We start from the raw sequence: 18,958 nt of genomic DNA on the forward strand, positions 1-18,958 counted from the left end.
GAATGTTGACAGCTCTGTGGTTCAGAGCTCACCCATTACTTTAGGAACAAACAAGTTCATAACTACCCACTGTTGTCATAATTTATATGGGTTGATACCTCATAGCCATAGCTAGAGTAAGTCTCTATAGTAGAAAAGCCAGCTTGAGACTCGTTCTAGAGCAGAAATCCTTGGACAGATGAAACGAAGACTGGAAGAAAGTTCAGAGCAGCTCATTACCTGAAGCATTCACCATCATGTCAAACATGTGGAAACAGTGTGATGGCATGGATATGCATGGCTTCCAGCAACAGCTTCACATGCTGAAAGCAAAACTGAGAGCAGAAAAGCACATAAACAACGATTGAAAACAACCGCAGAAAAAGAAAAGCATCACAAGGGCAGAAACTCTCTAACAATATATTAAAAGTGAAAATCTTTTCACAATTCTAAATTTAACTTGTGGCTTTATTTGTACCCTGAGATGACTGCTGGAGGGAAATGACACTATATGTTCACATTTAAGACTATGAACAAAAAAAAAGTAAAGATGTACTTCCTTGACCCTTCCTCTAATTTTTCATTAATACCTTCAAACAGGTGAAAGTAGAAAAACTGTCACAGCCAAGATTTCTCTGGGCAGAACTGTACATTAAGCTCTGCAGTTAAAAGTGTAAAAAAGGTCATCTGGATTAAAAAATAATGCAAGGTTAAAATGGAAAAAAGTAGATAGCAAATTATACTGTATGTATAGATACTGTATGACAGTATATATAAGAAGTGATTTTTATAGAAGTAATTAAATCTTAAAAATAACTCTTAGTCACTTTTGGACCACTTACTGGAGTTTTTAACTGGGATGTTTTACAAATTCAGACTAAATGTCTTGAATGTTTAACTGCTTGTCTTTAGTCGTATCTTCTTCAGGTCACAAAGAACCAAGTGACATGCTCCTCTATGATAAAACCATATCATGTGGGTAATGTTAAATAACATCTGTTTTAGGCTAATAATTGTATTCAGCTGCCTTCATATCAAACTTCTTTATGATTATGGACAATGTGTTAATTACTGGCCACGTTCATAAATATGATCCACTTGTTTATGAGATTTTTACTATAACACGAGGCCTGAAGAGGAACAATTGCAAAGTTTATCAATGTTTCCACAAAACATCACGAGCAGCAGATTTAATCATTTCTGAGACAATAAAAGGGACACACACAAATCCTAAATGACATTCCTGATTAACTATACTAAAGCTCAGACTCAACAGTTTCTTTAACACATTTTTTTCTGGTTAACTGACTGGTTTCTAAAATTAAACAATATTCAGTGAAGTTGATTTGACAGAAAATAACATGCTTGTGCAGAAACCATTAAACATTTTTAACAAAGCCAAAAAAAGACATTAAAGGATAAAATTCAAAACAATTATGCCGTAATTTAACAATAAAACCATTAAGTAGCTTCAGTTTACCCCATGATGAAAATCAAATGTAATTTCATAATCTAAACTGGATCAATAATTTGATCATTTAAAGTTCTGACAATTATTTAGTCAAACCTTTACAGGAAGTGCTATTTAAGCTGCCTTATGTAATACCACGTATTAAAAAGTAAAACACAACTTTATAATGATACCATGAGTTTTTAATCTGCACCACTTCATTTGGGAATGCAACAACCGTGACATCAATGTCCGTTTGATTTTATCTTCCAAGTCTTCCCTACCTAAACAAATATGTACCACACAATGCACGGCTAAGAAACATTTCAAAGATGCTGAGGGAGTGTTTTCCGTATAAGCATCACCTCCACAGACAGGTTTGTTAGCTTTTCTAGTGTATTCTCTTACAGGACTACAGGGTATCAGTTTCCCTGTGTGTTTCTGCTGAAGGCAAGTTTAATGATACCAACGTAACTACATTAATCCATAAATGACACCAGTCTGAATGGCTGAATTTCCAGGAATTTCAGGCTCTACTGGAGCCCCCCCCTTCCCTATACCACATTTAACAAAAATATATTCTGTGTTAAATAAGCGTAGAAAAGTCTCTATTTCCCTCTAACACCACTATACTCAGTCTGAGTAAATATCTTCATTCTGTTTTCACTTAAAGACTAAAGCATAACAGACATAATTCTCAAAACTCTTATTCCTTTTAATCATCGTAAAAAGGCCCCAAAACAGACTATAAATAGCTTTAACAGCATTTAACCAAACTCACACATCACTTAAACACAGTCATTCCTAAAACAACAGTATGAGACATTCTTGATGCACATGAAAAAAAACTGAAGCCTTTTCTTCTGAGAGGAAGTGGTTACACTCCGGCTTTTCCCGTCTCCTTTTGGAGTAAGTTTTCCTTGGCCGGATCCTGAGGGTCTCTACAGGAAGTTTTCTTCATTTCTTGACTTTTTACCCACGTGTAGGCTGATGAGCCACCAAGAACCATCATGTTACTGGTCCACCACAGCAGGCTTTTACTGGACGAGTTGTACACCACTGCAATGACAGTCTGCGCGCAGGCTTTTGCCGTTCCTGAGACGTTGTGCGTGAGCGGGCTGGTGAACTTGATCTGGAGGCCTGTGACGTAGCCGATGGCGAAACCAAACACGCCTCCCAACGTCATCATTCCCCAAAAGCCGAGGTCCGTCAGGCGGCTGAAGCTGGCCACTCGGCTCAACTCGCCAAACACGATTATGAGCGGCAGGAAGAGGACGCACGCGTTAATGTTGTTGTAGTAAGAGAGTTTCCAGATACTTCCATTCACAGCAGGCATCACTTTCTTAGTGTAGATGGCATTGAGAGAGACACAGGCACTCGCCAGCACCCCAAAAAACACACCTGACCAAGACAGTGATCCCGTCAAACCTTCCTGGTCCACACCGAGCCAGAACCCACCTGAAAAAACACACATTGAGGTCTGAGATATTACTGTAAAAGACATAAATCTAATTTTTAATACTGAATATTCTTAACACATTTAAACAAATATTAAAGTAATACTGTAAACAGCTAAATCATGTTTTGCTTCCAGAAATTTTTCCAACTAAGAATTGAGTCTGTGTAACACAGATTTAACAAATGCCCACAAGTTCCTACAACCAAAGGTCTAAAACCCACATTTTTTTAAAAAGGAAATTAAACATTTACAATAAAATATTTTTTAAACTTAAACCAGTGAATTTTCAAAAGGAAAAAGACCAAATAGTCTAATGTCTTATGCTACTAAAATAAAACAGCACTACAATACATCAGCTATGAAAATTGTGATAACCCGGTCAACTCAATCGATAGAAATCCCACCAGGTATAAACAAATAAACAAACACACATTACAGATTAATTTAGCTTTCCCTGTTTAGTTAACTTACAAGTGTGTTAATTTTGTTTATATTCAAAGATCATGCTTGCTCCAGCACTTTACAACAAACTGAAAGCTGCAACAAGTCAGTTTTTTCTACATATGCAGACTGGTTATAATCAGTAATCTTCATCTGCACAGTTGTGTCAAAACCTGCTTCAGCCAAGATGGTGTTTCTATAGTGTTATCTGGTGATATCTGGTGGTACATGTAAAATGTTGCTAACTTTAATATATGGGGCATCAAATTACTGTATACTTGCCATATTTTTTTATTCTAACATTATACAATTATTTCAATTTTATGACATGTTGCTGAAATGCTTTTACTGTGCATGATTACTGTGGTCCTGGGTTAAGATGATGGATAATGCATGCTCCCTCTTTTTGCAGATAGAGCAGGGCTACTCAATTTAGTCCGCCCGGTCCTCTAGGTTTTCAGTGTGTCCCTGTTCCAGCATGCCTGACTAGCCTGAGTGCTGGGTCGGTGTCCTGGCGGTCGTGACCTGTGAACAGCTCCCGGTGCAGACGGCTCCCTGTGATAGTGTTTCCTTACCTGGCTCATCTGTGCTCAACCTCACATTAGTCTTTTAATATGTGCAAGTATGTGTGTGTGAATGTGTATGTGTATGCTTGCTTGTACATACTGGTATGTGAGAGGACGCGGGGAGGGAGGGGGTTGTGTGTGTGTGTGTGTGTGGTTGGGGGGGGGGGCATTGTTTTAACCATGGAAAGCACTTTGTGCTGCATTTATGTATGAAAAGTGCTCTATAAATAAAGACTGATTGATTGACTGATATATTGTGTGAAAAGTGCTTTATAAATAAAGTTTGATTGATTGGATTATAGCTGGATTATAGTTGTCTGTATGGTAATGTCAGAGATACCTGCAGGATACATAGATGTTATGGGAATCATCAACATGAAAAAAGGATGATGGGTTTCATAAACAAATACACTACAATGGAGGCTGACAAAGTGGTAAAGTGACCTACCAAGTATAATTCCGCAGCACGTCAGGGCTTGAAAAGATGTTGTTTGTTTCAGGACAACGTATGACAGCAGCACATTGAAAACTGTGCTGAGGGATCGGCCCACCGTGTAGAAAGCCACCCCGACGTATTTTAGGCACAGGTTATTGAAGGTGATCATGCCGATGAAAACAATGGACAGCGGCAGGACCTCCCGCGACGTCTTCAAGCTGAACGTGACCGAAGGGAAGTTGACGACTCCCGGACACATCAAGGACAGCAGCTGCATGAGCCAGCACAGTCCAACAGTCACCGCACACTGATAGAAAGTGACAAACAACGGCGCGTCCAAGTCTCGATTGTCCAGCAAGTAGCTATTAAGGAACACCATTGTTATAGAGATAAACCAGTAGAGAGCAACCACAGCTGCTATTCTGACTGCCCGGAGTATGAAAGAGTCTTCATTGTCGTCCTGGTTCGTCTCCTCCGCACCGGTCAGAGCCATCCTCAAGATATTGGACCGCTTCAGCTGTGTCCTGTTCATGATTACACATGAAGAACAAATTGGATGAAAACCAGAACATTTACAGGGAATAAAACGCAAATATAGACATGCTGGATGAAGACATGACTTCCGTGTTCGGATAGCCACAACAGCCTGACTTCCGGTGAGATTTTTCAACACAAAATCAAATAAAGTTACATATTTCCCCAGACTGAATCAACTCGGTCGGATATAAATTATTTAAAACCACATGTGCATCAAAACAACGAAAATATTAAATCAGCAAATATAACAATAAATTTTAGATCGTAAAAACGCATAAAACTACAATCTAACTTTATTTATACGCATTTTAATAAACAACACAGCTGAACAAAGTACACAGATCAGAGCGCATACCCTCATATATTCCCTTTACTACATCGTGTATTAATGTTTCTATCTACGGTAAGGAAAATTGAGCATACATTTAATTCTCATAGCCTACCATCTTTTTTTTTTATTTTTTTCCTGACTTCCCTTGTCACTACTAGTGCCCGCCCAACCCAGCTATGCTGACCGAAACTACTTCCTTGTCCTAACCTCGTTTTGAATTTCCAGTCATAAATGTCATTTTAAAATTAGAATATAACCAATTCTTTCAAGTGGGAAAAGGCTGCGCTTTAAAGCAGTTTAACAACTGTACGTATTTCTTAATGAGGCAATTTATAGAGATTTTATTAGCCATTTATGGCCTCAAATAAATAAATTAATGAAAAAAAAGACAAATGTAATAATAATGAAATAATGAATTTTAAGAATTTTTCCAAAATATTAAGCCTTTTTTTAAGGCCTTTGAGTTCTCAAGAAAGCGGTTGGAGCTGTATTGAAAAAGATCTTGTAGAAACATTGTAAAGTTCAGCTTGCCGTCAGCCCATTTCCTTTTATGAATGTGAAATTTCCCTAAGAGTATAACAAGTTTTACAAAATAAGTTGAGTCCTTTGCCATTTTTTAATCTTCAGAATAAAGAAAAATGTCGTTCTCTTGCAGATGTATGATCTGTTTTTCTTTCAATAAAATTATCTACATAGATCCGGAACAATTTAGTAAACAAACAATGGCAAAACAGATGTTCAATAGTTTCTTCATCCAAGCCGCAAACAGTACAAGGGCATTCAATATCAATGTGAAATCTTTTAAAAGCATTTTTTGCTGGATACATTTTGTGTATAATTTTGTAAGAAACTTCTTTAATTTTATTAAGAAAAAATGTGTCATTCATCAACCACATCTTTTTCCAATCAATATCATTAAAGAGAGATGACCAAAAGATTTTGGCAGAAGGAACCATTACATTTACAAAAAGGTTTCTAATCTATTTATTACTACATTTGTCTTTGGCAATATCTACATCTCCAGGAAAAATTTTGTTTGTAGGAGCTGCCACATGAAGTTCAGTAGAATAGCTGTAAAACGTTCTTTGGGATGGCAGTAAAAACAACATCATATTCCTTTGGTGTAACTGCTATATGAAATTTAGATATAAATTCTTCATAGAGCAGCAGTTTACTGTCAGTTTTCATAAGCTGTGAAACTAAGACAATGCCATTGTTTACCCAATTTTTATCATATAAAGATCTATTTTTATTAAGTGTGCACCTGTTATTCCAAAGGAAGCCTTTAAGCTGTGCCTTTAACAATAAGGATGTGACGTCATCGTCCTAATGGAAGTCAATCTCGAAAACGTTCCAAACTTAAAGAACAAGAATATACTGTAGCTGTCCAAAGTCCATAGAACACTGAAACTGGAGGGTAGACATTAATTTCCCCAACATTATACATTTCGTTGAACAGATCTTGTGTGTATATTCCTATCTACAATACAATATACATAAAAATACAGTAGATAAAAAAAAAAAAAAAAACGAACAGAAAAATCACCAACATGGCACAGGACATCATCCCTCTGCCTACAGGAAACAACCATTGCCACTCAAAGCAATGAAGATTAAAGTTAAAATAACATGAACATTTAAAATAATTTTTATTTTAAAATAAATTTAATTTGATTTTATTAGCATTATCAAGGACTGTTAAACATTTGACCTTTTTTCCTTGAGGTCAAATGATGTAACCATATTGACCTAAGGTGGTTCAGGTCAGTAGACTAAGGGCACAAACAACTTGACTCAACAGTTTTAACACCAGATGAGAATATTTCAATGAAGTGCAGTTAATTTGCAAAATGGTGATATGAATTTGGGATGGTATAAACACTTTTTTCACAATGCTCTTTTATTGTTTTGTTTTATTTCCCCCATTCGTTACTGACTGTAAATAGTTCAGATTCTTATTTACTGCAGCATCTTTTTAAGGGATATGTCAGATTACTTCCAAATAAGTTCAACCAAAGTAAAACAGAACAATATTTAGCAGAGAGAATAACAAAGATATTAGCAACAACATGTTATGTCCCAACAGACCCCTGATCTCAGTGTAAACTGCTAAATTATGCTGCTTAAAAAGGTTAGTCACACCACACATTCATTTGTTTTAGCTGTTCTGTTTAAACTATATGAATTACCCATTTAATTAAAATTTTAATTTTATTTTAGAATATAGTCAAACTCTGTAATAACTGTATTATACTCTTATCACCTATGTATCAATGTCTGGGAAAAAGTGCAAAATATATCTGATTATATAACATGGACTTGTATTTTATACACTGTATGTTCTAATTTAGATTAAAAGGAGAAACTTTCAAACTGTTAATGTGAACACCATCTATAAATCTATTTATGTATTGTATTGTTATGGAGTACTTTCTGACTCTTGATGCCATGGTGGGGTTTATTTTGTGGAAGCAGGTGTTGTAGAGAAATAGTCTGTGGTGGCATTTTGTAGTTTATTGTCCTTAATAACTTTCTATAGTTTTGTGAAGCCATCGTCTGGTTGACATCTTCTCCCCTCTTGGTGCTGTTTTCTGTCTTCACAGCCATTTCTGTGATATGATGACTTCATCACAAGAAGATCTTCTTCTCTGGATCATACTATTTTGTTGTAAATTACTTTAAGATGTGACAAAAATACTTTTAGGTAAAAGAAGAGCTCCGGACATCAGCTTTATGTAAAAATGATGATGGTTTATTACAAAAAGCGACATCGTAAACAGATATGCATCTCTGTGAGGTCTCTGAAGCCAATCGATGAAAACCCCCAGATTAGATGTGTAAGTCTCTCTTATGTCGCTTTCAAACAAAGAACATTCCTCAGTCCTGAATCGAACAATCTTAGATCAGACACAAGTTTACATATAGGATGTTCGTGTGGTCTTCTATGAATTTCATGTTTATATCCTGTGCTGGGAACGTTTCTAAGTTGCAGAGTACAGTCCTTTAAGACAGACCCTTATAAGGAAACAATCTACTGTAAGTGTGTCTTACACAATGCTATGTTTAGATACTCATAGAAGCCTAAAAGCCTGTCCATGCTTGGATCCCAAAGCAAAGAGCAGTCTGCTTACAGCTGCAATGAAGTATAGTCCTAATCTATGTATTTTTAAGTAATTCTAATTTATAAGAATAAGATACTTCAGTATCTTATGTTATTTCTTTTAATTTGTCCATAATCTTCATTGAAATATGTGAAATATGTGCAGGTAAACCTGATAATACATTGAACAATAGTTTCCTCACACAGAAAATTATGTAATGGATATATAGGTGGAACCTTGGATGTTGAGAGGTACCACCTGGAGCTAATACATATCCCCCATTTCCACCCTACAATTCAGGGTAGGGCTCATCTAAGAAGGATGTAACATGAATATCATTAATGTATGTTGACTCGTACAGCAAAACAATAAAAATAAAGGAAAGGCCTAATGAAAATAGATCGACTGCATACTCAAAACCAGGAGACTATTTCATTTTTAAGATTGTTAAAACTTAATAAAACCCCTCATACTTGAACAAAGCTGCATAATTTTAGAAGCCAGAGCAGGGATGTCTAAAGTCGGTCCTCGAGGGCCGCTGTCCTGCAGTTTTTCAATGTTTCCTGCTTCAACACACCTGACTCAAATGAAATGGATTCAACAGCCAATTGGGTTTTGCACAATTTCTCATTAATTTGAGTCAGGTAGTTTTGGAGCAGGGACACATCGAAAACCTGCAAGATTGTGGCCCTTGAGGACCGGAGCTGGACACCCCTGAACCAGAGGATATCGGTAACCAGACTTTTTTCTTTATTTTAAATCATGATATTACGACAAATATCAAAGCAATGGGATTCAGAGTTAACAGTTGTGTAACAGTAACAAAGAAACATTATCTAATTTGGAAATGTCCTTTTTGGGAATAATTAATGAACTGCGTTTGGGCTTATCAAATTTTACAAAACGTTTCTTGGATAATTTTCTCCAGTTAGTTGTGGCTTTTACAAAATGTATATGATTGATAAAGACACAGTCTCTTACAGCATTTTCAGATTCTCACTCTTCTCTTATAAGTAGCTGATTTTTGACAAAATCACCATTCAAATAACTTAAAAACATATATGCAGTGAATTTAGTTATAATTACATGCATAATGATTTCCCAGCAAGGCCGGCTTTACGCAGGGGCAAGAGGGGGCAGTGCCCCCTCAAACAAACATTCTGCCCCCTCAATCAAATGCGCCGAAATGGGCAAATCTCTCCAAACGCTCTCTCCCCTCTGTACTGAACTCTGTGTGTCGGAGCTTCACAGGATCCATTGTACTGTCTTCAACAAGTCCTTCCCACCACCACAGAAAACAACCAATCAGTGTTTAGTATGCAAATGAGTTGACATACAGCCTGATCTTGCGGTGTCATATTTCTCCCCCTCGTAGAGAGAGCGGCTGCTGAGCTCCAGCGGTAAAACTTATAGAGTAAAGCTCTGTTAAATGTGTTGTAGCGATACTGAATAAATACTTATAATAACAGACGTATTTATTGCATCTATTCTGTCAACTGGGGTTTGTTTCTGTTCTATTTAAACGCCTGTTAGTAGGAGCAGTGATCAATCACGCACGGGCCATAGATGTGACTGCCTCCTCGGTACTAGACTGAGGGAAAACGAGCTGCGCATATGAGACCCCTCAAGCTCCGCCCAGCCTTTAGTTCAGCATGCTAGTTTGAAGAAAAAAATAACAGAAAGTTTCACTCTACATTCCCGCTGCTTTCAGCAGTTCAGCTCAGAGCTTCATGTATGCCTTGTTGGTTCTTAAAATTTTGATGAAGGATCATTTAGTTTTTACTCATTTTCATTTATTATTATCATTATTTCCCCCTGAAGGTTCACTGCCTTATTTTGGTAGGGGGTTTAATTTTTTGCTCTGTTATTGTTGTGCTTGATAGTTATGATTCTTTAATCATTATGGTCTATATACAGACAGAAACAAACACACAGATAGTTGAGTTTATTGTTATTAGTTTCAAATTTATTCAAAATGCTTAGACATCTAATGGCTGTCCAATAGGGCAATTGTTATTTTGTTGGTTGTTAAAGCTTTGATAATGGATCATTCTTTTCTTTTTTCTTACTTCATTTTTGTTATTGATATTTTCTGTTCCCCCCCTGAGGGATTGCCACCTTATTGTGGTCAGGGGGTTTGCGTGCCTCAGTGACTCTAAGAGCTATACCAGCAGGAGCTTTGGTTTCAGGTGGGACACCCAAGCTGGACAGGTCTTAGAGTAGAGGCCTGACAAAGTGCAATCCATTTCTTTGAAGTTGGACTCCACTAACAGCACAGTTCCATTAAAGAAACACTTAAAAAACAACAACAAGAAAATGCTGAAGTATGTACTCATAATGCCCCCTTCAAATTTATGCCTGCCCCCTCATGTATGCATTCCTAGAACCGGCCCTGTTTCCCAGACAGACCGTTAGAAGTTGCTGAATGCTTTAAATTTCTTTTCTTTTTTACACAGTCCACTCGATTCCCATCCCAGGCATATATACTGGGACAAGGACAGCGATCCAATTAATGACCAGGCTGAACTCTAACTTTACCTCAGCTCAACAGTGCCTGCAAACACACTGACTGTTCCCTTAACCACACACAACCTTACAAAAGCCAAAAAAATATTACTAAAGATTTATATTTTGACAGCTTTTGGAGACAGACATACACCATAGAAAGTAGATGTGATGTATAATCCGGAGCTCTGGCCAGATGGAACATTTGTGAGGCGCTATTACGAACCGCGTAAAGTTGTCTCTGGTGCTAACACTGCCACTTCAACTGGAGTAAGGAGCGCATCTAATGTTGATGCGAGTTCTTAACTGTTATGGATATCAACGTTGTGTCATACAATTGCCGTGGCCTGCGTTTGAGTCATAGTGCGGACGATAAAGCCCGCCGTATAGGTATTGACCAGCTGTTGGATTTATGTGACATTTTATGTCTGCAAGAAACGTTTCTTGCCCAGCAGGACCTTAAAGGTCTTAATTCTATTAATGATGCATTTCTTGGGGCTGGTGAGTCTACAACTGACTTTAGCCTTGGAATTAAGAGGGGGAGGATAGCAGGAGGTGTGGCTATTCTGTGGAATAAGAGACTGGATGCTATGACAGAAGTCATCAGACTTGGTGTTGACTGGTGTATTGCCATACGTCTGTCACAGCAAAACAAAGAAATTGTGATTTTAAATGTTTATGCTCCATATGAATGTAAACAAAATGAAGAGGAGTACTTAAATAAGCTTGCTTTTATTGGTGCATTTATAGAGAATGAAAGGTCTTCTAATGTGTATGTGATCGGGGATATGAATGCAAATATTTTAGACAAAGGTTCCTTTTTTGCAAAGTATTTAAATGATTTTTGTGTTGATAATAAGCTAACCCTATCTAGTAGAGTCCTCCTGCCAAACCAGAGTTACACCTACATAAGCGAAGCATGGCACACTACATCGTGGCTGGACCACTGCATTACTACAGATGATGCTCATGCCGCATTGACAGGCATAAAAATTCTTTATGAAATGTCTATCTCTGATCACATTCCTGTATTTATGTCCATTAGACTGGAGCACATACCTCTTATGCAGATTGTAAAGAGTACTAAACACCAACACTTAGATTGGTCCACTCTTTCGTGTGAAGATAAAGGCGATTATTGTGCTCGTACTGATGCATTGCTAAATGATGTTACAGTGCTGAAAGAAGCTTTAATGTGCACAGATTACAATTGTGCTAATGAAGTACACAAGAAAGATATTGCTTCTATGTATTCTGACATTGTATCTGCATTGATTAAAGCCAGTGAACCATACTATGAGGGGAAGACAAAAAGAAAAATAAGGCCTGGATGGAGCATTTATGTATCTGAAATACAGTCAGAAGCTCGTGATGCCACTAGGTCCTGGGCAATAGCAGGAAAACCCAGACAGGGGCCTTTATTTGATCAAAAAAAATGTGCAAACGCAAAATATAAATATGCAATAAGATATATCAGTAAAACTGAGCAAACTATTAGAGCTGATTCTATGGCAAAAAATCTTTTAGATAAGGACACAAAGGCGTTCTGGAAAGAGGTGAAACATATTAATAATTGTAAACCCTCTTTTCCGCATACAGTAGATGGAGTCTCTGGATCTCATATGATTGTAGAGATGTGGAGGAAGCACTATTCTAAACTCTTTAATTGTGTCCCTAGTGCACCTTATATTGTACATAATGTTGACTCTGCTGCGCCCATCACAACACATGAAGTACATGAAGCAATTCAAGGTCTATCACTAAACAAATCCACAGGAATGGATCAAATTTCTGCAGAGCATCTCAAATACTCTAGTGTAAGATTGTCTCCCCTTCTTGCACTATGTCTTTCTGCCTCTGTGGTGCATGGTTTCATTCCAGACTCAATGATGAGAGTGCAGTTAGTACCTGTGCAAAAGGACAAAGCAGGGAAAGTGGGCAGCTCTGAAAACTATAGACCCATCGCTCTTGCCAGTGTACTATCAAAAGTATTTAATCATCACATAGAATCTACAGATAATCAGTTTGGCTTTAAACCCAATCATGGCACTGACATGTGTATTTATGCTTTAAAAGAGCTACTTAGCAAATACAAAAATAAGCACTCTACTGTATTCATGTGTTTTCTAGATGCCTCTAAGGCTTTTGATCGTGTAAACCACAAAATGCTATTTCACAAACTGAGTCAAGCCAATGTACCAAAATATCTTATTCGCTGTTTGTCCTATTGGTACGCAAATCAGACCCTGCATGTCAAATGGGACAACTGTGTGTCTGAGCCCTTTCTCATTAGTAATGGAGTGAGACAAGGTAGTTTGCTGTCCCCAATTCTGTTCAATTTTTATATGACTGACTTGTCTAAAGATCTGAGCAAGTGCAGAACTGGATGCATGGCTGGAGAGACTGTGGTCAATCACCTTATGTATGCAGATGACCTGGTGGTCTTTAGCCCTAGCTCAGCTGGTCTTCAGGAACTGCTTAATGTGTGTTCTGTATATGGTGAACAAAATGATGTAAAATACAACACTGCTAAAAGTGTCATCATGATATGTCGCACAAAGGAGGACAGAGATCTTGTGTTCCCTCACTTTAAATTGTCTGGAAACTGTTTTTAATACAGTAAAATATCTTGGACATATTATGTCTGATTCTTTATCAGACGATGAGGACATGTATCGGCAGTGCAGAATGTTGTATGCACAGGCCAATGTTTTGTCTCGTAGGTTTGGCTCTTGTTCTGTTGGAGTGAAAGTAACTTTGTTTAGAGCTTACTGTACCCCACTATACACAGCTCATCTGTGGGTGAACTTTAAAAAATCTAGTCTACAAAGACTGAAAGTTGCCTATAATGATGCCCTGAGGCTTCTGTTAAAAAAGCCCAGATGGACTAGTGCTAGCGAACTGTTTGTGACTCACAGAGTGAACACTCTACAAGCCCTTCTAAGGAACCTAATGTTTAAATTTATGTGTCGATTGAATGCATCAGAAAATATGATTATTCTATTGTTGACAAATATTAAATACAGTGCCATCCGCTATTTCTCTGATCTGTGGAGACACTGGTATAATTGCCTTTTAAAAGATTGAGGAACCTTTTATCGTATTATGCCTATGTTGTACATGTTATTTGTTTGTCTGTCTGTTGTTTCTTTTTTTTTACTATGGACCACGAGTCCGCAATAAAGAATACTACTACTACTACTACTACTACTACATATCCACCGAGTAGAAAATCTGAACTTAAAGCCTACCCTCCATTATAGTTTGTAAGATGATAATTTGCTAAATTGGCATCATGGTTTATCTAATAAGATTGGAAGATGGTGAAAAAGAAATTAAGTTTGTTAGGCTACTAAAGGTTTACTGAGGCACAGAATCGATGACAGACTGTAGTGTGCTGACTTATATATTACCAGGCTTCTTCATGCAAGCCAATCTGAAATCTTATCAAAGTAAGATAATTAAAAAAGCTGTTTTTCATCAGCTAAATGACTTTATAACACAAAACAACTGCTATGATGTCTTCCAGTCAGAGTTTAGACAGCACCACAGCACTGAGACTGCTCTGACCAAAGTCATTAATGACATATGTTTGAATACAGATGATGTAAAAATGTCAGTCTTAGTCTTACTGGACCTCAGTGCTGCATTTGATACAGTTGACCACAATATATTGCTGAAACGGCCTCTCTGGCACTGCACTACACTGGTTTAAATCTTATTTAGAGAACATAAAGTATTTTGTGTCAATAAGCAACTTTACATCTCACCAGACAAGAATTACACGTGGAGTTCCCCAAGGTTCCATACTGGGACCTTTTCTGTTTAACATCTACATGCTTTGCCTTGCCTTGCCTTGTTGGAGAAAACCTTAAAAAATGCACAAGAAGTAAAAAAACAGGTACTTCTTCCCACGGTTTCTATTTACCTCTCTTCTTAAGGTCTTCTCCTGCATGTCCATTGAATATGGATGACAAGATACTTCTTTAAAGTTAACAATTTATTGATTACAATAGTATGAGAAATGTGCAACAGAGTCTCTGGGTTTTGATACCTAGCCCTGACCAACTGACATAAAAAAATATCCTGCTGTCCACCACAGCCAGAACACCCAACTATCGGCCCCGTGTGCTTAAATATTACATGCTCCTCCTCTTGCTATACATAATTTTTTGCTGACTACTGCTGGAGTTGCTGGAGTAAGGTCACATCCAGTCACAGGTTGACCACATGCAGATGACTGGATCCTGCGCTGTGGCCCCCATCCGTTACTGGCTTCTTGTTTTCTGAAAAGCAGGACCAAAAAGACCATACAAAGAAACAAGGAGGCAGATTTCCTTTAAACTCTGGTTAAGCTAGAAATTTCCCCTAAACACACAAATGAATGCATACCTAAGACCACGTGTTTGTTTACTCGCAGACAGAACATTAGTCAACCTTCTTCATATGCATATATAACTCTAGTACACTGTTTAGTAAATATATGAGCTTGTAGATAAGAGATATGTAATATGAATAATAGATTAAGAATATAAATGGAAATAAGTAGCATACCTGAGTAATTTCTTGATTAGTATCTAAATAAAATTTATTAACAATTCCCCCTTTTGGCCTCTACTAACAGGCCAACTTTACTAAATGTAAATTTCACACCACAGTGTTATTCTCACTGTCACCATCCTCCTCGGTGCCATAAGTAGAAGCCAGAAGGCTGACAGGTTTATGCTTTCCCGGTGGGGCATTTGATAAGCAGGAGCAGCTAATTTATTTTCAATAGCTGAAATGATAGTTCTGTTAAGGGACGAGGGGTAGGAAAAGCAAGGGGTAGGGGAAGAGAAAGGGGTAAAAAGAAAAATGGAAATGGGCCTTAATAAGTTTTTGCACAATGCAATAAATATTTGGCATATCATGTCTGTGGTTCTTTAAGAAGCTGTTGTAACAGATCAGTTTTTTTCCAGTAGCAACAGTAACAATAATCTATATGCATCTGGAAAATACAGTATGTTTTTACAAAAAATAGTTTCCCTTTGATATCACAGCCATTTAATTAGTTGGTTAAAAATGAAGTTTCTGCTTCCAAACCAGTGATGTGTGACTTCAGTGTGGAAGTACTGTGGCATTATGGGAAGATGTAGCTACACAAAATAAAAAAAATAAATGAAAATGCACAAATGTCTTATTTGCATGCCCCTTTTTGAGTTATGTTGTTAACAGACAGAAAAACGAAAATGAAAACCCTCGAAAACACACTGCCTTGGTGGCGGTAATAATGAAAAGATCTATATAGAGACCACATGACTCACACCCTATTTTTAGTTTCTTGCCACCTCATGCATGCTTTGGAAATACTTTTTAAAATATTTATGTGCGTACTAAAACCCATAAGAGAATTTAACTTTAAAAATATTTTCTGTAGGTGCAAGGATTTCCCAAACATCTGTTAAATATACTAATTTGACCAGTATACCTTATTTAGAATTACAAAGCCACAATAAAAAAAAAGTATACAGAGTACAATGAGTTTAATAATCTCCTCTCTATATGTGGCTCAACAATTTATCTAACAGTTAGCAAGTGGCATTTTCAGTCAGGCTTTCAGTCAGAATGCGTGTGAATGTGTGTAAATGATTACATAATGACAGGACACAAACGCATTTGCATTAAAAATTTTAAATCTGGAATAATTCACAGCTAAAAAAAACAAAATAAAGGAAATTCCACATACTACACATTGAATCAATACAGTGTAATATTTAGAATTACATATATTATTTATGTATGGTATGTCTGTACACTCTTTGTATATCCACCACATTGCAGCACATCTTCTCCTGCTGAGGCGATCGGCTCTTGAAAAGGGAATTCATATAAAAGTTAGTTCTGATCTCTTGATGCAAACACAATGGCTTTTAACATCATCAGGTGATGATAGTTTTGTTTGTGTGTTTTTGGCAAAATGTGGGAACTGGTGAAATAGCTGAATAGAAAATTTGTGTAACTTTCATTATTTCATCTTTTGTTTACAGACATTTTACCTTCTGTTAAACATACATGACATAAAATAATCTGTTAGAAACATGTTGGTTATAGAAGATGCAGGAAGAACATTTTTTTTTATAAAATCAGTATTTTTATCTGCAGAACTGTGCTGTACCCGTGCTGAAAGAAGGATGCTGTAAAAATTTAAAAAAGAGGCATTTCAGATTTATTCATTGAAGAAAACATTTGATTTAATAAAACAAAAACAACAACAAAAAAAAAAACATATTGGTCCTACAGCTCTGAATATTTTTTGGGTCAGGGTAAATTCAAGTAAAGCCAGATACAGGAAGTAAACAGATACAGGAAATGAACTTTATTTCAAGGTATTATTACAAGGTTGGACATTTAAATTTTGACCAGTTTTTACCAATTATTTTTTTTTTTATCGAAGAGAATATTTTGATGGTACATGTAGTTTACTCGTCTGAGACCAAATCTTTACAGTGTTTACACTGAACAATTATGCATAATATCTTAATATAATATTGTCTGCATAGCCCTACGATCATAATATTATAACAAAATATCTCATTTCGTTTTTTCGTCTACTTTCGCATTTCATCAAAAGCAAAAACATGCTCACAGCCCAGGCAATTTTAACAATATGGCATCTTTCTTTTCATTAGTTTATTGCCATTCAGTTGTCATGGATACTTGTTCCTTCATCTGACTTAGCAAGTATCTTATTTCCTAGGGGAAAGCTTTTCACCCCTTCAGCCACTTTATTTTAAGGGCCGAGGGGAAGTACTGTGGCATTATGGGAAAATGTAGCTACACAAAATTAAAAAAAAAAAAAAAAAAAAAAGAATCGCACACAAGTCTTATTTGCATATCTTGCCATACTTTCTCTGCCGTGTCTTTTTCAAAGCTTTGCTCGTCCACAGAGCTTATCATCAGTTTATATCCCTTTTATAAAGCTTAAATGAATCTTTCCTATATTTTCTTTTGATAATCAACAAACACACAGTATATTGAGTTCTCAATACAAATTCTCGCCCAGGCATCTAAAGCTGTTAGAACTCGTTGGAGGAAGAAGTTCATGATCTGTGGTGAGTGGTATGTTTAATGGGACTGTATTAATCTCATGTTCTGCTGGCCAGCCATGCAGCTTCTCCTGTCCACTCACTTCTTACTGAATATGTGTTGGATAATGGGTGTTACTCCCATGTGGAAACTGCCAGAGTTTAAGATGAACTAGCAACCTGTCCAAGGTGTACCATGCATCTCGCCTAACAGCTGCTCTTGCAAGAATATTATCTTATTTATTTTGTATCTGACCAGAAAAGCTTGAAGATGAAGAATCTCTAACCCAACCAACGGAATTAATGGCATACAGACTAAAGATGTGCATAAATATTTTTTTTTAAAGATCATTTATACTTTTGGGTCTTTGCACATTTTAACCCTCAAATACTTGTATTGCTAATGATTGTTTTAATGGATTAATATTCTTTTAATCTTTGTCTATTGTCTCAGGTAAGAGAAATCCTCAACCTCATATCTCACTACACTTCCTGTTTTTTCTTAAATAGGAGAAAAATTATTCAACAGCACGGGTACAGTACAGCAAAAAGAGCAAATCACAGCAAAACACGCTTGCATCTTTATCTGCATTCAGTCTTTTTAAACTCAGCACACACAAACACAGTGGCAATCCAACAAATTTCTGCTGATGTTCACTGAAGGTTACAATGATCTGAAGAAAAAGAGGCACTACTAGTGAAGATCTGAAGACACCAGAGTTTTGTGTTAGCTCCCTTCTTAATCCTGTCCCTACACTACCAAGAATCGCTCTCATCGAATTATCACTGCTACACATCGAGCAAGTTTTATTTCTAATGTGAAAACTGAGGAGCAAGTCTCTAAATCAGCATGTGAAGGAGATTCTGTTGGTCAGACCTCATCCTCTACCACCACGCAGTTCAAACCAGGCATTGTTCCCCCCATTAAAACACCTTTGGGATGAATTTAACATTAGTTAGGACACAACAGAAAAAGCCAAGTGTCTCTGGTGTTACATTAGGCACATGATGGGGGCTGCTAAGCTTACATATCACTGTAGTACCAGCAGAAGCAGCAAAAATCCACACTTTCTCCTGGTGATACACAGA

At 36.9% G+C, this 18,958-nt stretch overlaps 1 protein-coding gene across 1 annotated transcript; it reads right to left on the reverse strand.

Moving 5' to 3' along the window:
* Nucleotides 1-1,072: 1,072 nt before the first annotated feature.
* Nucleotides 1,073-4,964, reverse strand: LOC121640526 (GDP-fucose transporter 1-like). The gene is made up of 2 exons (XM_041986353.1): nt 4,344-4,964; nt 1,073-2,887 (listed from the first exon to the last, which is right to left on the reverse strand). Exons 1-2 carry the CDS (start codon nt 4,861-4,863, stop codon nt 2,307-2,309), a joined length of 1,101 nt encoding a protein of 366 aa, XP_041842287.1. The 5' UTR covers nt 4,864-4,964; the 3' UTR covers nt 1,073-2,306.
* Nucleotides 4,965-18,958: the final 13,994 nt, after the last annotated feature.

The sequence above is a fragment of the Melanotaenia boesemani genome, chromosome 1, assembly GCF_017639745.1.
Source record: "Melanotaenia boesemani isolate fMelBoe1 chromosome 1, fMelBoe1.pri, whole genome shotgun sequence".
Lineage (NCBI taxonomy): Eukaryota > Metazoa > Chordata > Actinopteri > Atheriniformes > Melanotaeniidae > Melanotaenia > Melanotaenia boesemani.

Coding starts and splice junctions, on each gene's coding strand:
- LOC121640526 (XM_041986353.1), bottom strand. CDS start 4,863: ATGAACAGGACACAGCTGAAGCGGTCCAATATCTTGAGGATGGCTCTG. Junction 2,888..4,343: donor GTGCTGCGGAATTATACTTG/GTAGGTCACTTT, acceptor GTGTTTTTTCAG/GTGGGTTCTGGCTCGGTGTG.